Source organism: Lotus japonicus, chromosome 5, assembly GCF_012489685.1.
Source record: "Lotus japonicus ecotype B-129 chromosome 5, LjGifu_v1.2".
Lineage (NCBI taxonomy): Eukaryota > Viridiplantae > Streptophyta > Magnoliopsida > Fabales > Fabaceae > Lotus > Lotus japonicus.
Window position 1 is genome coordinate 4,734,441 of NC_080045.1, and position 14,577 is coordinate 4,749,017.

At 37.4% G+C, this 14,577-nt stretch overlaps 3 protein-coding genes across 3 annotated transcripts; 1 reads left to right on the forward strand and 2 right to left on the reverse strand.

The window, feature by feature from the left end:
• Window positions 1–612: 612 nt before the first annotated feature.
• On the reverse strand, window positions 613–1,999 carry LOC130721334 (BRI1 kinase inhibitor 1-like). The gene has a single exon (XM_057572111.1). The coding sequence runs from the start codon at window positions 1,771–1,773 to the stop codon at window positions 829–831; it is 945 nt and encodes a 314-aa protein (XP_057428094.1). The 5' UTR covers window positions 1,774–1,999; the 3' UTR covers window positions 613–828.
• Window positions 2,000–3,189: 1,190 nt separating this feature from the next.
• Window positions 3,190–3,747, reverse strand: LOC130717553 (uncharacterized). The gene has a single exon (XM_057567807.1). The coding sequence runs from the start codon at window positions 3,745–3,747 to the stop codon at window positions 3,190–3,192; it is 558 nt and encodes a 185-aa protein (XP_057423790.1).
• A 6,057-nt stretch (window positions 3,748–9,804) lies between these two features.
• Window positions 9,805–11,220, forward strand: LOC130717555 (uncharacterized). Its single transcript, XM_057567808.1, has one exon. It carries the CDS (start codon window positions 9,805–9,807, stop codon window positions 11,218–11,220), a length of 1,416 nt encoding a protein of 471 aa, XP_057423791.1.
• Window positions 11,221–14,577: the final 3,357 nt, after the last annotated feature.

Consider the following 14,577-nt stretch of genomic DNA (forward strand, 5'->3'; position numbering starts at 1 on the left):
AATAGCAACCAAAGGAAAATGAAAAAGTAAAAAAAAAAAAAAGGAATAACATAGCCGCCCCAAAGCTCAGTTTATTATGGACCAGTTAGGACTTAGGACAGTGTCAGAACATTGTCCCTTGAAAATGAAAAAACCTGCTACATATCTGGCTGCTAGGAGCTTATTCATGTCAAAATTCCCGCATATAGAATAACTACACAATGAATAAGAGCATGTTGATTTTAGTTGTTAGAATTAATTCTCTAGAGAAGATTTTTTTGCTAGTTTTTAGATTATGCGGAAATAGAAGTTGATTTAAACATGTTATAAGAAATAAGAAAATAAATAATTCTAAGCAGATCTTATTTAACCTTTTTTAGTGCATGTTTGAAAAAAATTCAGAATAATTTGGAAAATAAATTTATCTTAGAATTTGGAAGGTCTAACTTTATCCCAAAACCTTGCTTAGGCGAGAGGTTTCACCACCCTTTATAAACACTATATTAATCATATCTCAAGTCAATGTGACTCCTAACGGTTTTTGAGAGTAATTTCAGAATTGATTATATAAAAAGTGAAGTTGAACCAACATGCTCGGATTGTTAGCAATTCATACCTAAATGGAAACAGAACTGAAGACTGCAGAAATTCATGAGATACCAATACAAGTTGGTCTAAAACAAGGCACAGTTATTAATCTTCTCTGATATTTCCACTTGTGCTTCTTTTTAAATCTTAATCTCATCGCATAAGAAGCCGAACATTTTTATATACACAATTTTTTAAATACCACATACAAAATCATTTATAGAAAATAATTGAATGGAAAAAATCCCTCCTATCCATCAATCAGCATTTGAGCTTATCTTCTTTAGCAAATGAATTTTTGCAGTGAGCAATTGCAGCTTGAATTGCAGCCTGCAACTCTTCCATGGTGCTGTCACTAGGAGGAGGAGGAGGAGGAAGAGTAGTAGTTCTTGCAAGCAAGAGACCACTGTTTGATGGAGAAGTCCTCAGTGATGCTGGTGCTGAAAATTGCCCTCTCCAACCCCTCGACTCTTGCTTATTATTCCTTGGAGTGACATTCCCTGAATAAGAATAAGACTTCCCATGAAGTCTAACTTTCTCTCTTTCTCCACTGAAAATCCTAAGAGGCTTCACCATTTTCAAGTACTTTTTCAGTGCATGAATCACACCAAGCTTCTTTTTGTTCACCTCTTTATCTTCTCTGTCCTTAACATGACACCCTTTGTGCTCTTTTGTCAACCCAAATGATAAAAAAGAAAACTTGGACTTACCATCCACCCTTTTTGTTCCAATATTGTTGTTATCTCTTTCTCTTTTGCTGTTATTGCTCTCTGAGGTGATGTTGCTGCTGCTATTGCTGTTGCTGCTGCTGCTGACACTGTCCCTTGTGGGGCTTTGATGTGATTGTAGTTGTAATAAGTCTCTGATGGGGAGGGTGAAGCTGTCATTGGAATTGGTGGAAGATCTAGGTGATGATGTTGCAGGGAAGTGTGAGAGGATTTGGAGAGGAAGCAAATGGCCATGGAAGAAAATTTCATCAGCAGGGGAAAGATCAAGTGCATGTGAATTTGGGGATTTGGATTTATTACCAGGGAATGGGGTGGAGAAAGAGTGGTGAGTGATTGTGAAGGAGAATTCTTGAGAAGGAGAGGAGGATGCTGATGAAGATTGTGAAGGTGGGGATGTTGATGATTGTGCTGCTGTTGCTAATTCAATTGGCTTCTCCACATCATTTTCTCTGTTCTTTTGGTGATGATGTGGTTCCATGACTTTGAGGTAGTTGCCTTAAAGACTGACAAGATTTGATGCAGTATCTGAAATTCTTGGTCTGAAGTATTTTCTTTTTTGTTGGCTAGAGAGAGAGAGAGAGGGAGGATTTGCAATCTTTTCTTGTGTGAATGTTATCATACAAAAGGATAAAGGAACCAAAGAGCTAGAAAAGAAAAAAGAGTGAGTCTTTGTCAAAGGGCATTAAGTCTTAAGCTTTCAGGAAACTCTTTTATAAGATACCTAAGAGTCTATGTTATAGACATGGCATTGACAACTATCCCATTAGGTAAAAGTATAAGTGAAATATAAAAAATTATAAATTTTAAAACCATCAGTAGATCAACTTAAAGATGTAATTTATAGTAATTTACAATCTCACTTGGTCTAGGGATTAATTCTTAGATGATGTAATTTATTATTCCAATGTAAAAAAAATTATCAGTATCTACACTTATGACTTCTAATTTTACCCTCTATCTCTTCTTCTTATTAGATTATATCATATATTACACACATCACTATTTCTCTTTTTTTCTTCTCTCTTTTTCTAATCTGAATGTCTAATCACATAATATAGCTCCAGAAACATTTTCCATTTCTTTACAGAGTATAAACTTACACATGCGCATGATGCATGCATGTCGCATAATGTGTTATATAAGAAAAATTAAATGACACTGAGTGTTGTACACTATTATCCAGTTGATTAATTGAGCACTGCCTTTGTTTTCTTCTTAACTTTTTTTTTTTGAAAGACTTCTTAACTTGTACTATAAGACGTGTGTTTGTTGGCGGTGACACTATAAAATTAAATGAGATGAAAATTTGCATTCGTGTGTTGAAAAAAGGTTGGTTCTGTTTATTGGGTCCTTATCAGTCGACCAGCATTTAATTAATTGAGGTGCTAGCTTTGGAAATGAGGTCACAAAATTCCAAATCTGGCCACCAAAAGAAGATGGGATTGGCATGGCAAATTCCACTTTAGAAATTTCAACTTGTTTATAACAATTGCAACAATAGAAGCAAAGGAATATGGGAGCCTCCATGAATAAAACAAACAAATAAATAAAAACTACACTTATTTTATCTTGTTGTGCATTTATATGTAGATTTTATAACTTTGTGGGCATGCCATACTTTGTAAAATTCCAGAGACAAATTTCAGATGGACTTGAATGTATATACTCTCTAAAATTTTAAGATGTTTGTTTCAGTTTTTAACAAATCATAATTTTTTTTTAAATGAAAAACAAATTATTTGGAAAAGTTACTTTAGGGTGTTTGTTTAATATTAAAAAGAAAATATTTTTCTAATAAGCATCAAAGTGGCTTTTCCAAACAATTATATTTTCAGATTTTTTAAAATATTAATTTTATAAAAATCTTTTTTTTTTTGATAAAAAGTCAATTTCATTAAGAAGAAATTGCTGCAACATCCATGGATAGTATGCCCTCTAAAGCATGAGGAGCATCATCTATCCAAACAAAACATTGACCAGACAAGGCATACTTTGCCATAAAATCAGCGGCCTTATTCGCACCGCGACGAACATGACACAAGCTAAACGAACTAAAACTAGAGAACAAAGCAACACAATCCGACACTACAGACGCTAAATACGAAAAATTAGAGGAGAACGTAGACCATGCACTAACAACTTGCATGTTATCGGTTTCAAAGATCACATCCTTGAAGACCAAATCCAAAGCCAACCTGATTGCCCATTTGACAACAATACCTTCAGTCACAGCAATGGTGAGAGAGTGAAACTCGCGAGCAGCGACAGAAGCAAGCACCCGACCTCGAGAGTCCCTTGCAACCAGCCCCATACCACACTCACCAGACGCTGAAAGAGAGACATTCGTGTTCACCTTCACCACCCTAGCTGGCGGTGCCTTCCAACCAGCCATGGGCGCGCTCTCGTTCCCAGCCCGACCAGTAAACCCACGCGAACCAGCATCAGTGGCCATACACGCACCGAAGAGGCCAAACGCCAAGTCTCCTCTGGGGACAACTTCACTTGCTAAAAAACCTACTTATTCCTATGTGACCATATAGCCCACAGCAGCGTGATAATATGCTCGGTAAGTGCATCATCCTTGACATTTTAATATTTTTTAAAATACTTTTTTAATAAAAAAGTGATTTTTATTTAAAAATATATGAACGAAACGCACTCTTAATTAGCTTAGTTATTAGGAAAATCTATTATGATAAATGAGAGAGAAGATAAAGAAATTGATTTTAATAAGTACTGTAACCGAACACAAATCAGCTTATGCTTTCCTTAAAATCTCTTAAAATTAATATCATTTTTTAAGAGTGAAAAATCATTATTTTTAATCTAAAACAAAGCACTCTAAATAGCTTAAAGTAATAATTAAATTTTTACTTTTTTTCAAAAGCATCCAGAAACAACTTATAAAATATATAAGTGATATTTTTTTTTTTCAAAATAAACATCACGAAATAAGCAATGACCAAACGGATTCTATACATTGTTCACTTGAATTCAATTTTTATACTAAATCAAATATTAAACATGCATATAGCTAGAATATTATTGTCTTATTCTATATCATTCTGTTATGCTATGTTCTATCACTAAACGTAGCATAAAATTTCAAATGCTTTTAATTTGTTCGGTTAGTTGGTATGAGCCTAGCAATTACATACGTTAACATTGTCTAAATATATTTTTTTGAACTTCATTGTCTGAATATAAATCAAACGTGATTTCATTTATTTTCTATTTTTTTAAATGAAAATATGAAATGCAAACCCATGAGCATATTTTCAAACTTATGCACACAAACGTGTTCAACATTTAATTTACAGAACAAAGGCCTTAACACCCAAAGTAGGGCTCACCGAACATACCTACAGTGTTGATTTTATGTCCACTAGCTAGTGAAGCTGCGTAAGGCCTTAGATTTCTGCAATCGAAGATGCTCGTCCTATCATTTTTCTTTGATTTTGGTCGTGCTTGTGATAGAAAGTTGGAAACAAATTGAAACTAAAAATGGGATAATCATTATTCATGAAGATAGGCCGGTGGGGATGTATGTTATAGAAATGATATTTTTATGTGAGAACGTGAGAATAAATCATGATCGTTAGATCTAATCATTATTAACGGTCAAATTTTTTTTTAAAACAAGTTAACCGAGTCCAAATCCTCTGTCTCATGTCTCTGTCTCCTTCTCTGTCCTGCGAATAACATTTTGACACATCACCTAAGTTTTACACTTGGGCATTAACGACGTTAATAGATCCGTAAGGCAGAAATACGTTCTAATTGAGAAAACCCACCACCGCAAGCAGTTTTGCGGCGACCCAGGCGGCCACAGATACGCTACCATCATCACCAGTGAAATCATCGGCGCCTCCTACTCCAATATCACCTCCATCGTCGTGACTCCATTGGACTTGTTATGGAGATGGTCAAAACGCAAGAGCAAGATCTCACAGTCGTGACTCCTCTGTCCAATATTAAACGACGAAAATTACTCGCCATCGATTCTGGTTTTGTCATCGCCGTCGTCGTCCAAGATGGCGGTGATGACCAGACCTCGCAGGAAGGAAGCAAATTGATGTCGAGGTGTCAAATAATATACCACCACCACTAAGGCGGCCATTGCCACCACCGTTATCGCTATGAATCATATCAAGGAGGTGGTTGGATCTGATTTTTGTGCCTGCCCCAATCTGCATCCTCTGTTCTTTTGGGCATTTAGAAGGGAAAACGGATGGGTGAGAAGCATGAGATCTGAATTGCCATTCACCCTATGTTTCTAAGTTCTCCACCGTCTCTGTAACAATACCCCCAATTTTATTTTATTTTTAATTTTTAATTCAAGTACAAGACATTTTATTCATGATAATAATCAAATGTGTCTACAAAGATTGCCTCGGCCAACGCTCTAGGGGGAGTATCCCACCAAATTTTTGAAGGAAAATCAATGGCCATGGAAGCTAGAACATGAGTAGCATTATTTGCTCTTCTATTAACATGCCTAAAGGATAGGGAATTAAAAGCTGAAGCAAGGAGTCTGCAATCTGCCATAATAGGTTCAATGTCTGGCCGGCTACTCTGTGAATGAATTGCACGAATGATAATCAATACCCCCAATTTTAACTTCAATATAATCTATGCATCTTTGCTGAAATTTCTCTTGATGCGGTGCTTACAAATAAAACCTTGTTGATTTCAATCAACTCATTTTAGAAAAAAATACGTACCTGCAACCTGTGTTCAATAAACCCATTTCAGAAAAGAAAAAAAAAATATTCGAACTCAAGAAGCCATTTTTGTGTATCGAGAAAGGTCCAGTTTGACGAGCTCAGGCTGGATTGAATGAAACCTTGTCAATTTGGTTTAATGTCCAGTTCCTGTAGATTTTTCTACCAGAAAGAGTACACATGAACGGTGCCAATGAAGTGAGATGCATAGGAAAAAGGGAGAAAGGAGACGGTTGGCTAACCCCGTTAGATGACCATTAGTAATGACTTGGAAATTTTAATTGAGTTGTCGAATTCTTATTGGTGAGACAAGGTTTGGCACAAAGAATAGCGACAGATGATTTCGACTCCACGTGACCACCTAATTTAAAAAATCACATGACTCAATGTTTTAATTTTGACAATTTATAATTAAATCTAACAGCCGGGATTTACTATTGCGTTCTCACGTAAAAATCTCATTCTCATAATATATCCCCTGCACATTATCTATAACTAAAGTATCACACCCTCAATTCCTAAAGACTAGGTCTTGACAAATGACTAGTGACATTGATTCTAAAACAGAAATAAGTTTAGGAACAACACGGAGTCGGTAACATTAACAAGATCGGTTTGACACGCTTAGCTGATAATCTAGCTGATAGCTTATAAGCTAATTGGAAGATGAAAGTTTCTAAGCTAGTTGAAAGTTTAAAGCTAAAAGCTGAAAAGTTACTTAATTGAAAAAAAAAGTGTTAAGCATAACTAGTAGTTAAATGAATTGTAATTATAAAAGGATAAGGATAAAAATGAGAATAAATTCAATATGGTTTAAGGTAAGGTAGCTTATTTGAAAAGCTTTAATCTACTGAAATAAGTTTCTTTACAATACTTTTAAAGAACTTTTATACTAGTCAAATAAGTTTTAAGTTAGTCAAATTAATAAGCCTTAAGTTAGCTGAAATGACATGTCAAAATATATACCTCAAGTGCAAGAACTAGCAACTTATTTCTTTATTTTACCTCTATTAATGAATAAACTCCTAAGATACTTCAAAGCTTGAAAAATGCAGCAGGCTTTAGGGGATTGGTCATACTACAACCTGATTTTCACTCTTACAAAATACTAACTCAATCAAACATTCTTTACACAACTCACACAAGAAGTAAAATTCCACATCAATGTGTTTGTTTCTTCCATGTAGGACAGGGTTCTTAGAGAGTTCTATTGCATAAACATTATCACAATAGATGAAAGTAGGGCCTTGTTGCTGGTTGTTTAGAACTTCAAGTAGCCTTCTTAGCCAAATAGCTTGCTTGAATTTGATGTTGCAACAACAAATTCTGCTTCAGTGGTTGATAAGGTCATTATCAGTTACCTTCATCACGGTCTCCCGCATAACCACTATCTGAGAAACCAATCAGATTTGATTTTACAACAGTTTTATAAAAGATTCCAAATTCTACATCTTTTAAGTAACAAAAGATTCACTTTGTTGCTAATAGATGAACTTCCGTTCGGTTCTCCATGTATATGCTGATTAGACTGCTAACATACATGATATCTGATCTTGTGAATGTTAAATACATAAGGCTCCCTACTATTGTTTATAGAGAGTAACATTCACCTTCTTTCCTCCTTTGTTCTTTGTGAGTTTCAAACCCAATTCAATTGGGGTTGTTGAAATTGAATTGCATTAATCCTTCATATTAAATATCTCTAAAATTTCAAGAGCATATCTTTTTTTGAAATAAAAATACCATTTGTAAAGTGTATTCATAAACATTTATACAGTCTTAATGATAGCTCAAGTGGTTAGAGTTATGAAACATATGAGTTGAGTGAGGGAGACCCAGAGATCAATCCCTGAAGTGCACAATTTATCTTTCTGATATTAAAAAAAACAGTTGCTAGCCCTAAAATTAATTTGTCACCTCTTCGCATTTAAGTGATAAGTTTACAAAAATTATCTTATTAATTATTTATCTAATTCATGTATTTATTACCTCAGGCATATAATCATGTTTGTGAACATTCACATGGTGAGATTAGTAGATTTTCTTTCATACACACCTTTTCTAAACGAAATCAAACATGTATGCAAAAGAATCAAAGATCATGATCATCATTCAGTCCACCCTTGCTCATTCATTAATGAACCCTAAAAAGCTCAAAGAAACAAATGCCGTTAATTTAGGGGAGAGAGGTCATGTAAGTATGCCCCAAGAAATATGCATGTACACTATATAGTATATACATCCATGTCTACAACGTAACCATACATCGACTATCATGATTCATGGATGGACACAGAAAGAGAGGGGACAAAAAAGGGGTTAAGGTAGTAGGGATGGTGTAGACCCCCACACACGTGTATAGGGTGGTCCACGGAATGCTGTAGACCCACACACACGTGTATAGCATATATAAAAGGAATTTTGTAAGTATGGTTAAGGTCAACATTAATCATGGAGGCATTATTTGGTTTGAAAGACTCATCAACACCACTTTCACCAAAATCACCACTCAAAACTATATTCTAAAATTCTTATCTAAAATTCTTATCTTTCTCTTTTTGAAGATACAGTACCAGTTGTCACAAAAACAATTTAATGATAGTAAGAAAACATGGTATAAGAAATACTTTACACTGGAACCACATGTACACATTGACAATGGTCCAATCTAATCGATGCATGGTATAAGAAAACTTTCCCTTCATTTTCTGCCAATGATATTGTAATTCAATGACCAATGTGATTCCCATGTAGAATAGGCAAGAGCGGGTCTTTTAAGCTTGTTTGGTTGCTCTGACCCAATAGAAGAAAAGAGAAGTTTGCTGTGGGATACACATCTACTGATCTTCAGAATTTGAGAAGAGAGGTGACCGGATTAGTTTTGTTACTTTCCAAATGGAGAGATATCTGGGTTATGAGATGATACATTGTAGAACAAAGAAAAGAATTTTTTGAAGGCCTTTTCATCCTCATGGGTATCATAAGGGAAGTGCAAAACATGGAGTCCAAAGCCATGGAGGTATGGAATACCAGGATTGCGAAAGGTTTTTGTGTTAAAAGTGGTAGTGCACAACAGGAAGTGGAGGCAATTCATTTTTTTTTTTGCTAGCACACCTTTAGTAGTGCCCTATAAATAGATAAAGTCCATAACCCTAAAGGTGTGCTAGTGTGCACCAGGTGTGTGCGGAGTGCGCCACAATTGAGTGGTGTGCAAGTGCGCCGCAATTTGGCGGTGTGCGAGGGTACATAGCAATAGAAACTCCTATTGTAAACACAATTGATTATTGAGAATCAATAAAGGGAGTTATAACTACTCTATAGCCGCAGAGGTAGGCACAATTGGCCGAACTGTGTGAACAAAGTTTTCTGTGTTATTTATTCGTGCTTTCTCGCTCTATCGTACTGTCTGAATCAAATTGTGCCTTTTTCCTAACACATATGACGCTCCCATACTTGGTGATCTATAACTCTTGCATTTCCAGTGCAGAATTCTCCTTCGGTGGCTAATGCATGTCCCATAGCAGCGGTTATAATATCCAACTTATCAACCTGAAGCATGTGACCATAAATCACAATCAACATTGCAAATTTTTGGGACAATCAACTGAGGAGGAAGCTAGAAATATTTGGGATTTTGGAAAATTTTTGGGAGTTTCTTTCAGCGGAAAGGATAAGGAGATGATAAATCGCTTGGTGGCGATGCAGAAGAGGGATTCAAATGTCACCAGTGGACAAGCAAACAGATAGGTGAATAGGGAGGAAGGAGAAGCCCAGGATAGTTCTCAATGATTATTCTCAGTTTCAATTCGAGGGGGTTGGGGAGCTTCCTCAAACAGAAGGCCATTCAGGGCCTTATTTCTCAACACAAGGCCGATTTCGTTTGTATACAGGAAACTAAACTTCAGGTAGTTGATGTCCATTGCTGTAGAACTATTTGGGGAGATGTAGATTTTGACTGGCGTTTCGCCCCATCAGAAAATAGAGGAGGGGGATTGTTGTGTATTTGGAGAAAAGGTCTGTTGCAGGTAGAAAGGTCCATAATTGAGTCAAATTTTATTTGTATTGTTGGTTCTTTTGGTGTGGATGCTGCAGATTGTGCTGTGCTGAACGTCTATGCGCCCTGTGATAGAGTTGGTAAGAGACAATTATGGAGCAAATTAGTAGAACTGAAGATCAACATCCATTATGACCTATGGTGTGTCGCGGGGGACTTCAATGTTGTTCGGTCTTCGTCAGAAAGAAGAGGAGTTGGTGCTAACTCTCAACAACATAGGTCTGAATCTGTGGAGTTCAATGATTTTATTGATGAGATGGAACTACTTGACATTCCTCTGTTGGGTAGAAAATTTACTTGGGTGCGTCCTAATGGTTTGCAAATGAGTAGATTGGACAGATTTCTTATCTCTCCGGGTTGGTTAAACAGGTGGCCGGATTATGTCCAAGAGGTGCTGCAAAGAGACATATTAGATCATTGTCCGCTTCTTTTTAAGAGGGTAAATCAAAATTGGGGTCCGAAACCCTTCCGCGTTCTTAACTGCTGGTTTGATGACCCAAGGTTTCAAGCTTTTGTTGGTGATTCTTGGAGAGAGATACAGGTTGAAGGAAGAGGTATTATAGCTTTGAACGAAAAATTAAAAACTTTGAAACTGAAGCTTAAACAGTGGAATCTTGAAGTCTTTGGTAATCTGCATAGGAGGAAAAAGGAGATAGTGGACCAGTTAAATGATATTGAGAAAAAGGCTGAGGAAAGTGACTTACAGGAAGTTGAACTCAGACAGCGTCAGGAATTGGGGGCAGAATTTTGGCAGTGCTCAAAGAGAATTGATTCACTTGCTTATCAAAAATCTAGAATCAATTGGATTCGGGAAGGGGATCAAAATTCACGTTATTTTCATGCAATTGTGAATTTTAGAAGAAAGGTAAATGCTTTACCTGGGCTATGGGTGGAAGATGTGTGGGTCGACGACCCAAGTGCTGTAAAATTTCAGGCTAAGGAATTCTTTGCTTGCAAGTTCAAATCAATGGAAAGATGGCGTCCAAAACTGAATGGAGTCCCATTCCGTTCTTTGTCTGTTTCGTCTTCAAAATTACTAGAGGAAAATTTCTCTGCTGCTGAATTGAAGGAGGCAGTTTGGAGTTGTGCCGGGGACAAGAGTCCGGGTCCTGATGGTATAAATTTCAGATTTATTAAGTCCTTCTAGGAGATTTTACAGGATGATTTTTTTAAGATGGCAGTGGACTTTCAAGACTCTGGGGTGTGGCCACGAGGCTCAAATGCTTCCTTTATTACACTTATTCCAAAGATTGCTTCCCCCCATGGCCTGCATGATTTTCGTCCTATCTCACTTATTAATTGCATGTATAAAATTGTCTCTAAACTGCTGGCTAATAGAATCCGGAACGTGATTTCCTCTGTGATTGATGATTGTCAATCCGCTTTCATTGGAGGGAGAAATTTGCTAGATGGTGTACTGATAACAAACGAGGCAATTCATGACGCTAAGAGACGGAAGAAGCCAACCTTTGTCATGAAAATTGATTATGAAAAGGCCTACGATTCTGTTGAATGGGACTTTTTGTTCTATATGCTGAGGAGGTTGAATTTTGGTGAAAAATGGATTAGGTGGATTTCTGGATGCTTGAAATCTGCATCAGTGTCCGTCTTAGTAAACGGTAGCCCGTCTGAAGAGTTTGGTATGGAAAGGGGCCTCCGGCAGGGAGACCCCTTAGCTCCGTTTTTGTTCCTAATTGTTGCAGAAGGATTTAGTGGCCTCTTACGTCAAGCGGTGTCAAAAGATAAATATTCCCCTCATATGATTGGTGGTGATGAATCTGTTGGTATTTCCCTCCTCCAGTTTGCAGATGATACTATTTTTATGGGTCAAGCAACTATGCAGAATATCTTTGCTGTGAAAAGTATCTTGAGGTGTTTCGAACTAGTGTCTGGCTTGAAGGTAAATTTCCACAAGAGTAAGATTGCGGGTGTCTGTGTCGAGCAGAATTGGTTAGTAAGTGCTGCTTCACTACTACAGTGTCAACAAATGAGTATCCCTTTTGTTTATCTTGGTTTGCCAGTGGGAGGAAACCCAAGGAGACTTTCTTTTTGGGATCCAGTTATTAATAAATTGCACAGTAGGCTGTCAAAGTGGAAACAGCGACATCTCTCTTTTGGGGGACGACTGTGTCTGATAAAAGCAGTTTTGTCTTCAATCCCTTTATATTATTTATCCTTCTATAGAATGCCAGCGGGTATTTTGTCCAAATGTAATAGTATACTGAAAAGGTTCTTGTGGGGGGGAAGTGATGAAGGTAGTAAAATTTCCTGGGTGAAATGGGAAAATGTCTGTAAACCAGTGAGAGAAGGCGGATTGGGGGTGAGGGATTGGAGGAAGTTCAATGTGGCGCTTATTGGGAAGTGGAAATGGCGCATGCTGAAGGAAAAGGAGACTCTATGGTGTCGGGTATTGGCTGCTAAGTATGGTGGGGCTGTTAAAAAGAATGATTCCACTTGGTGGAAAGATTTAGCCTCCTTGTGTGATGAAGGGAATTGGTTCAACAATTCTGTTTGTCGACGTGTTGGGGATGGTAGGGAGATAAAGTTTTGGCACGATGATTGGTGTGGTGTGGGGCCGCTGAAATTATTGTTTCCTCGTCTTTTTATCCTTTCCCTCCAGCAATCCTTTCCTGTCCATGAGTTGGGAGCCTGGGAAGGTACAGTTTGGCGTTTGCAGTTCTCTTGGAAGCGTGCCTTGCTGGATAGAGAGGTCCGGGCAGTAGAAGAGTTACAAGGTTCTTTCAGAGGCTTCTCCCCGAAAGAAGGCCATCAGGATTCCTGGGTGTGGATAAAGGATAGCTCTGGCTGTTACACTGTTAAGTCTGCCTATGAAGAATTATATGGACTGGGCCAAGAAGTTGAAGGAGATGTTTTCAGGAAATTATGGAAATCGTTAGCCCCCTCAAATTCGATAGCTTTGGCTTGGAGGGTGCTCCTGAACAGAGTTCAAACAAAAGATGCCTTGGCTAGAAGAAGCGCAATTCCTCCAAACTCAAACTTGAACTGTGTTTTCTGTTCCAGTGATTTGGAATCCTGCTGTCACCTGTTTTTTGTTTGCGCTGATAGCTGGATGATTTGGTCGAAAATCCTGAACTGGCTTGGGGTTTGCTCAGTGCTTCACATGGAGGCTATCCCTCACTTTCTACAATTTAGTGAGCTTTTTGCAGGTGGTCCTAAAGCTAAGAGAGCGGTGTCTATGGCATGGGTGGCGATAATTCATGCTATCTGGTTATTCCGTAACTCTATTATCTTCCAGAATGCTGTTTTTGAAGGGGATAGGATTGTTGAGTTTGTGCAATTTAAGTCATGGATCTGGCTGAAGGCAAGAGAAAGAAATTTCCATGTTTCTCACTATGAGTGGGTGGCTAATCCTTTGTACTGTGTTCGTCTACTTGGCTGATTTAATGGGGGATTTGGTTCTGTGGCTTTATGGAGTGTTTTCTGCGTGGAGATCCCTCTCTGATTTGTGATATTTGGTTCTGTTATTTTGCTCTATCTTGTCTCATATTTTGAAATATGTATCAGCACTTTGCTTTTGATTGGAATTAGTATGCAGGATGCTGCTTTTCTTGTGTTGGTCAAGGGTGGCTCGTGGCTTCTAATTTAGTCTATCATGAAGGGTAATTGGAAGTCAGCTTGGTGGAATGTGGAAGTCTTCTCTCTAGGATTAATTATTGTTAGCTCTGCTGGTTGCTGCACGGTCTAAATATCTTGGGACAGTACTGTGGATTGCTGCTACTTTGTGATATATGTATTATCTATGTAAACTTTTGTAAAGTCCTCCTTGTGGACTATCTCTTGATTACTGACATCATGTACTCTTTTCCCTTCACCAGGTTTTCCCAAGGGGGTTTTCCCTGGTAAGGTTTTAATGAGGCATGATTTTTTTAATCTGTCCTCAAGGAGGTGGTGGGTGATGGGTTCTTTCACTAGTAGGAGGATTCTTTGGACTTCTTTCATGTATTTTTTGTCTTTTAGCTTTTTCTTTTCTTTCCATTCCCCTTGTATTGGGTTGAAGTACCCCTTGTACTTCATATTCAATATATTCTTATGGCTTATAAAAAAAAAAAATCAACATTGCAAATTAAGGAGGAACTCGTGAGTTCATGTGCATAGGAGTAGGATGATGTACTTAAATTGACTAGTTGAGCAATAACTAAGCACCTTTCATTTCTGAATTGTCTTTTTATTTTTCCTTTTGCTACTTTGCCTTATTACTACTTCGACGTTTCATTGTCTCAATAAAACGAACATTCGAACTCAAGACTAAAACTGAATTTATTCACTCACAATCCCTGTGGTTCGACATTTAAAACCGGGCAATTCTGTACACCTGCGGATTTCCCAACAATGTACGAAGTGATGACGGGGGGAAAGGTAGCTCACTTGGTGAGTTAAGGGAAATGAAGAGATTTGTAGGGTGAAGGGTCAGGGTTCAAATCCTGATGAAGGAACTAATTTACTAACAATTAAAAACTAATATTTACCTATAAAAAAATGTATG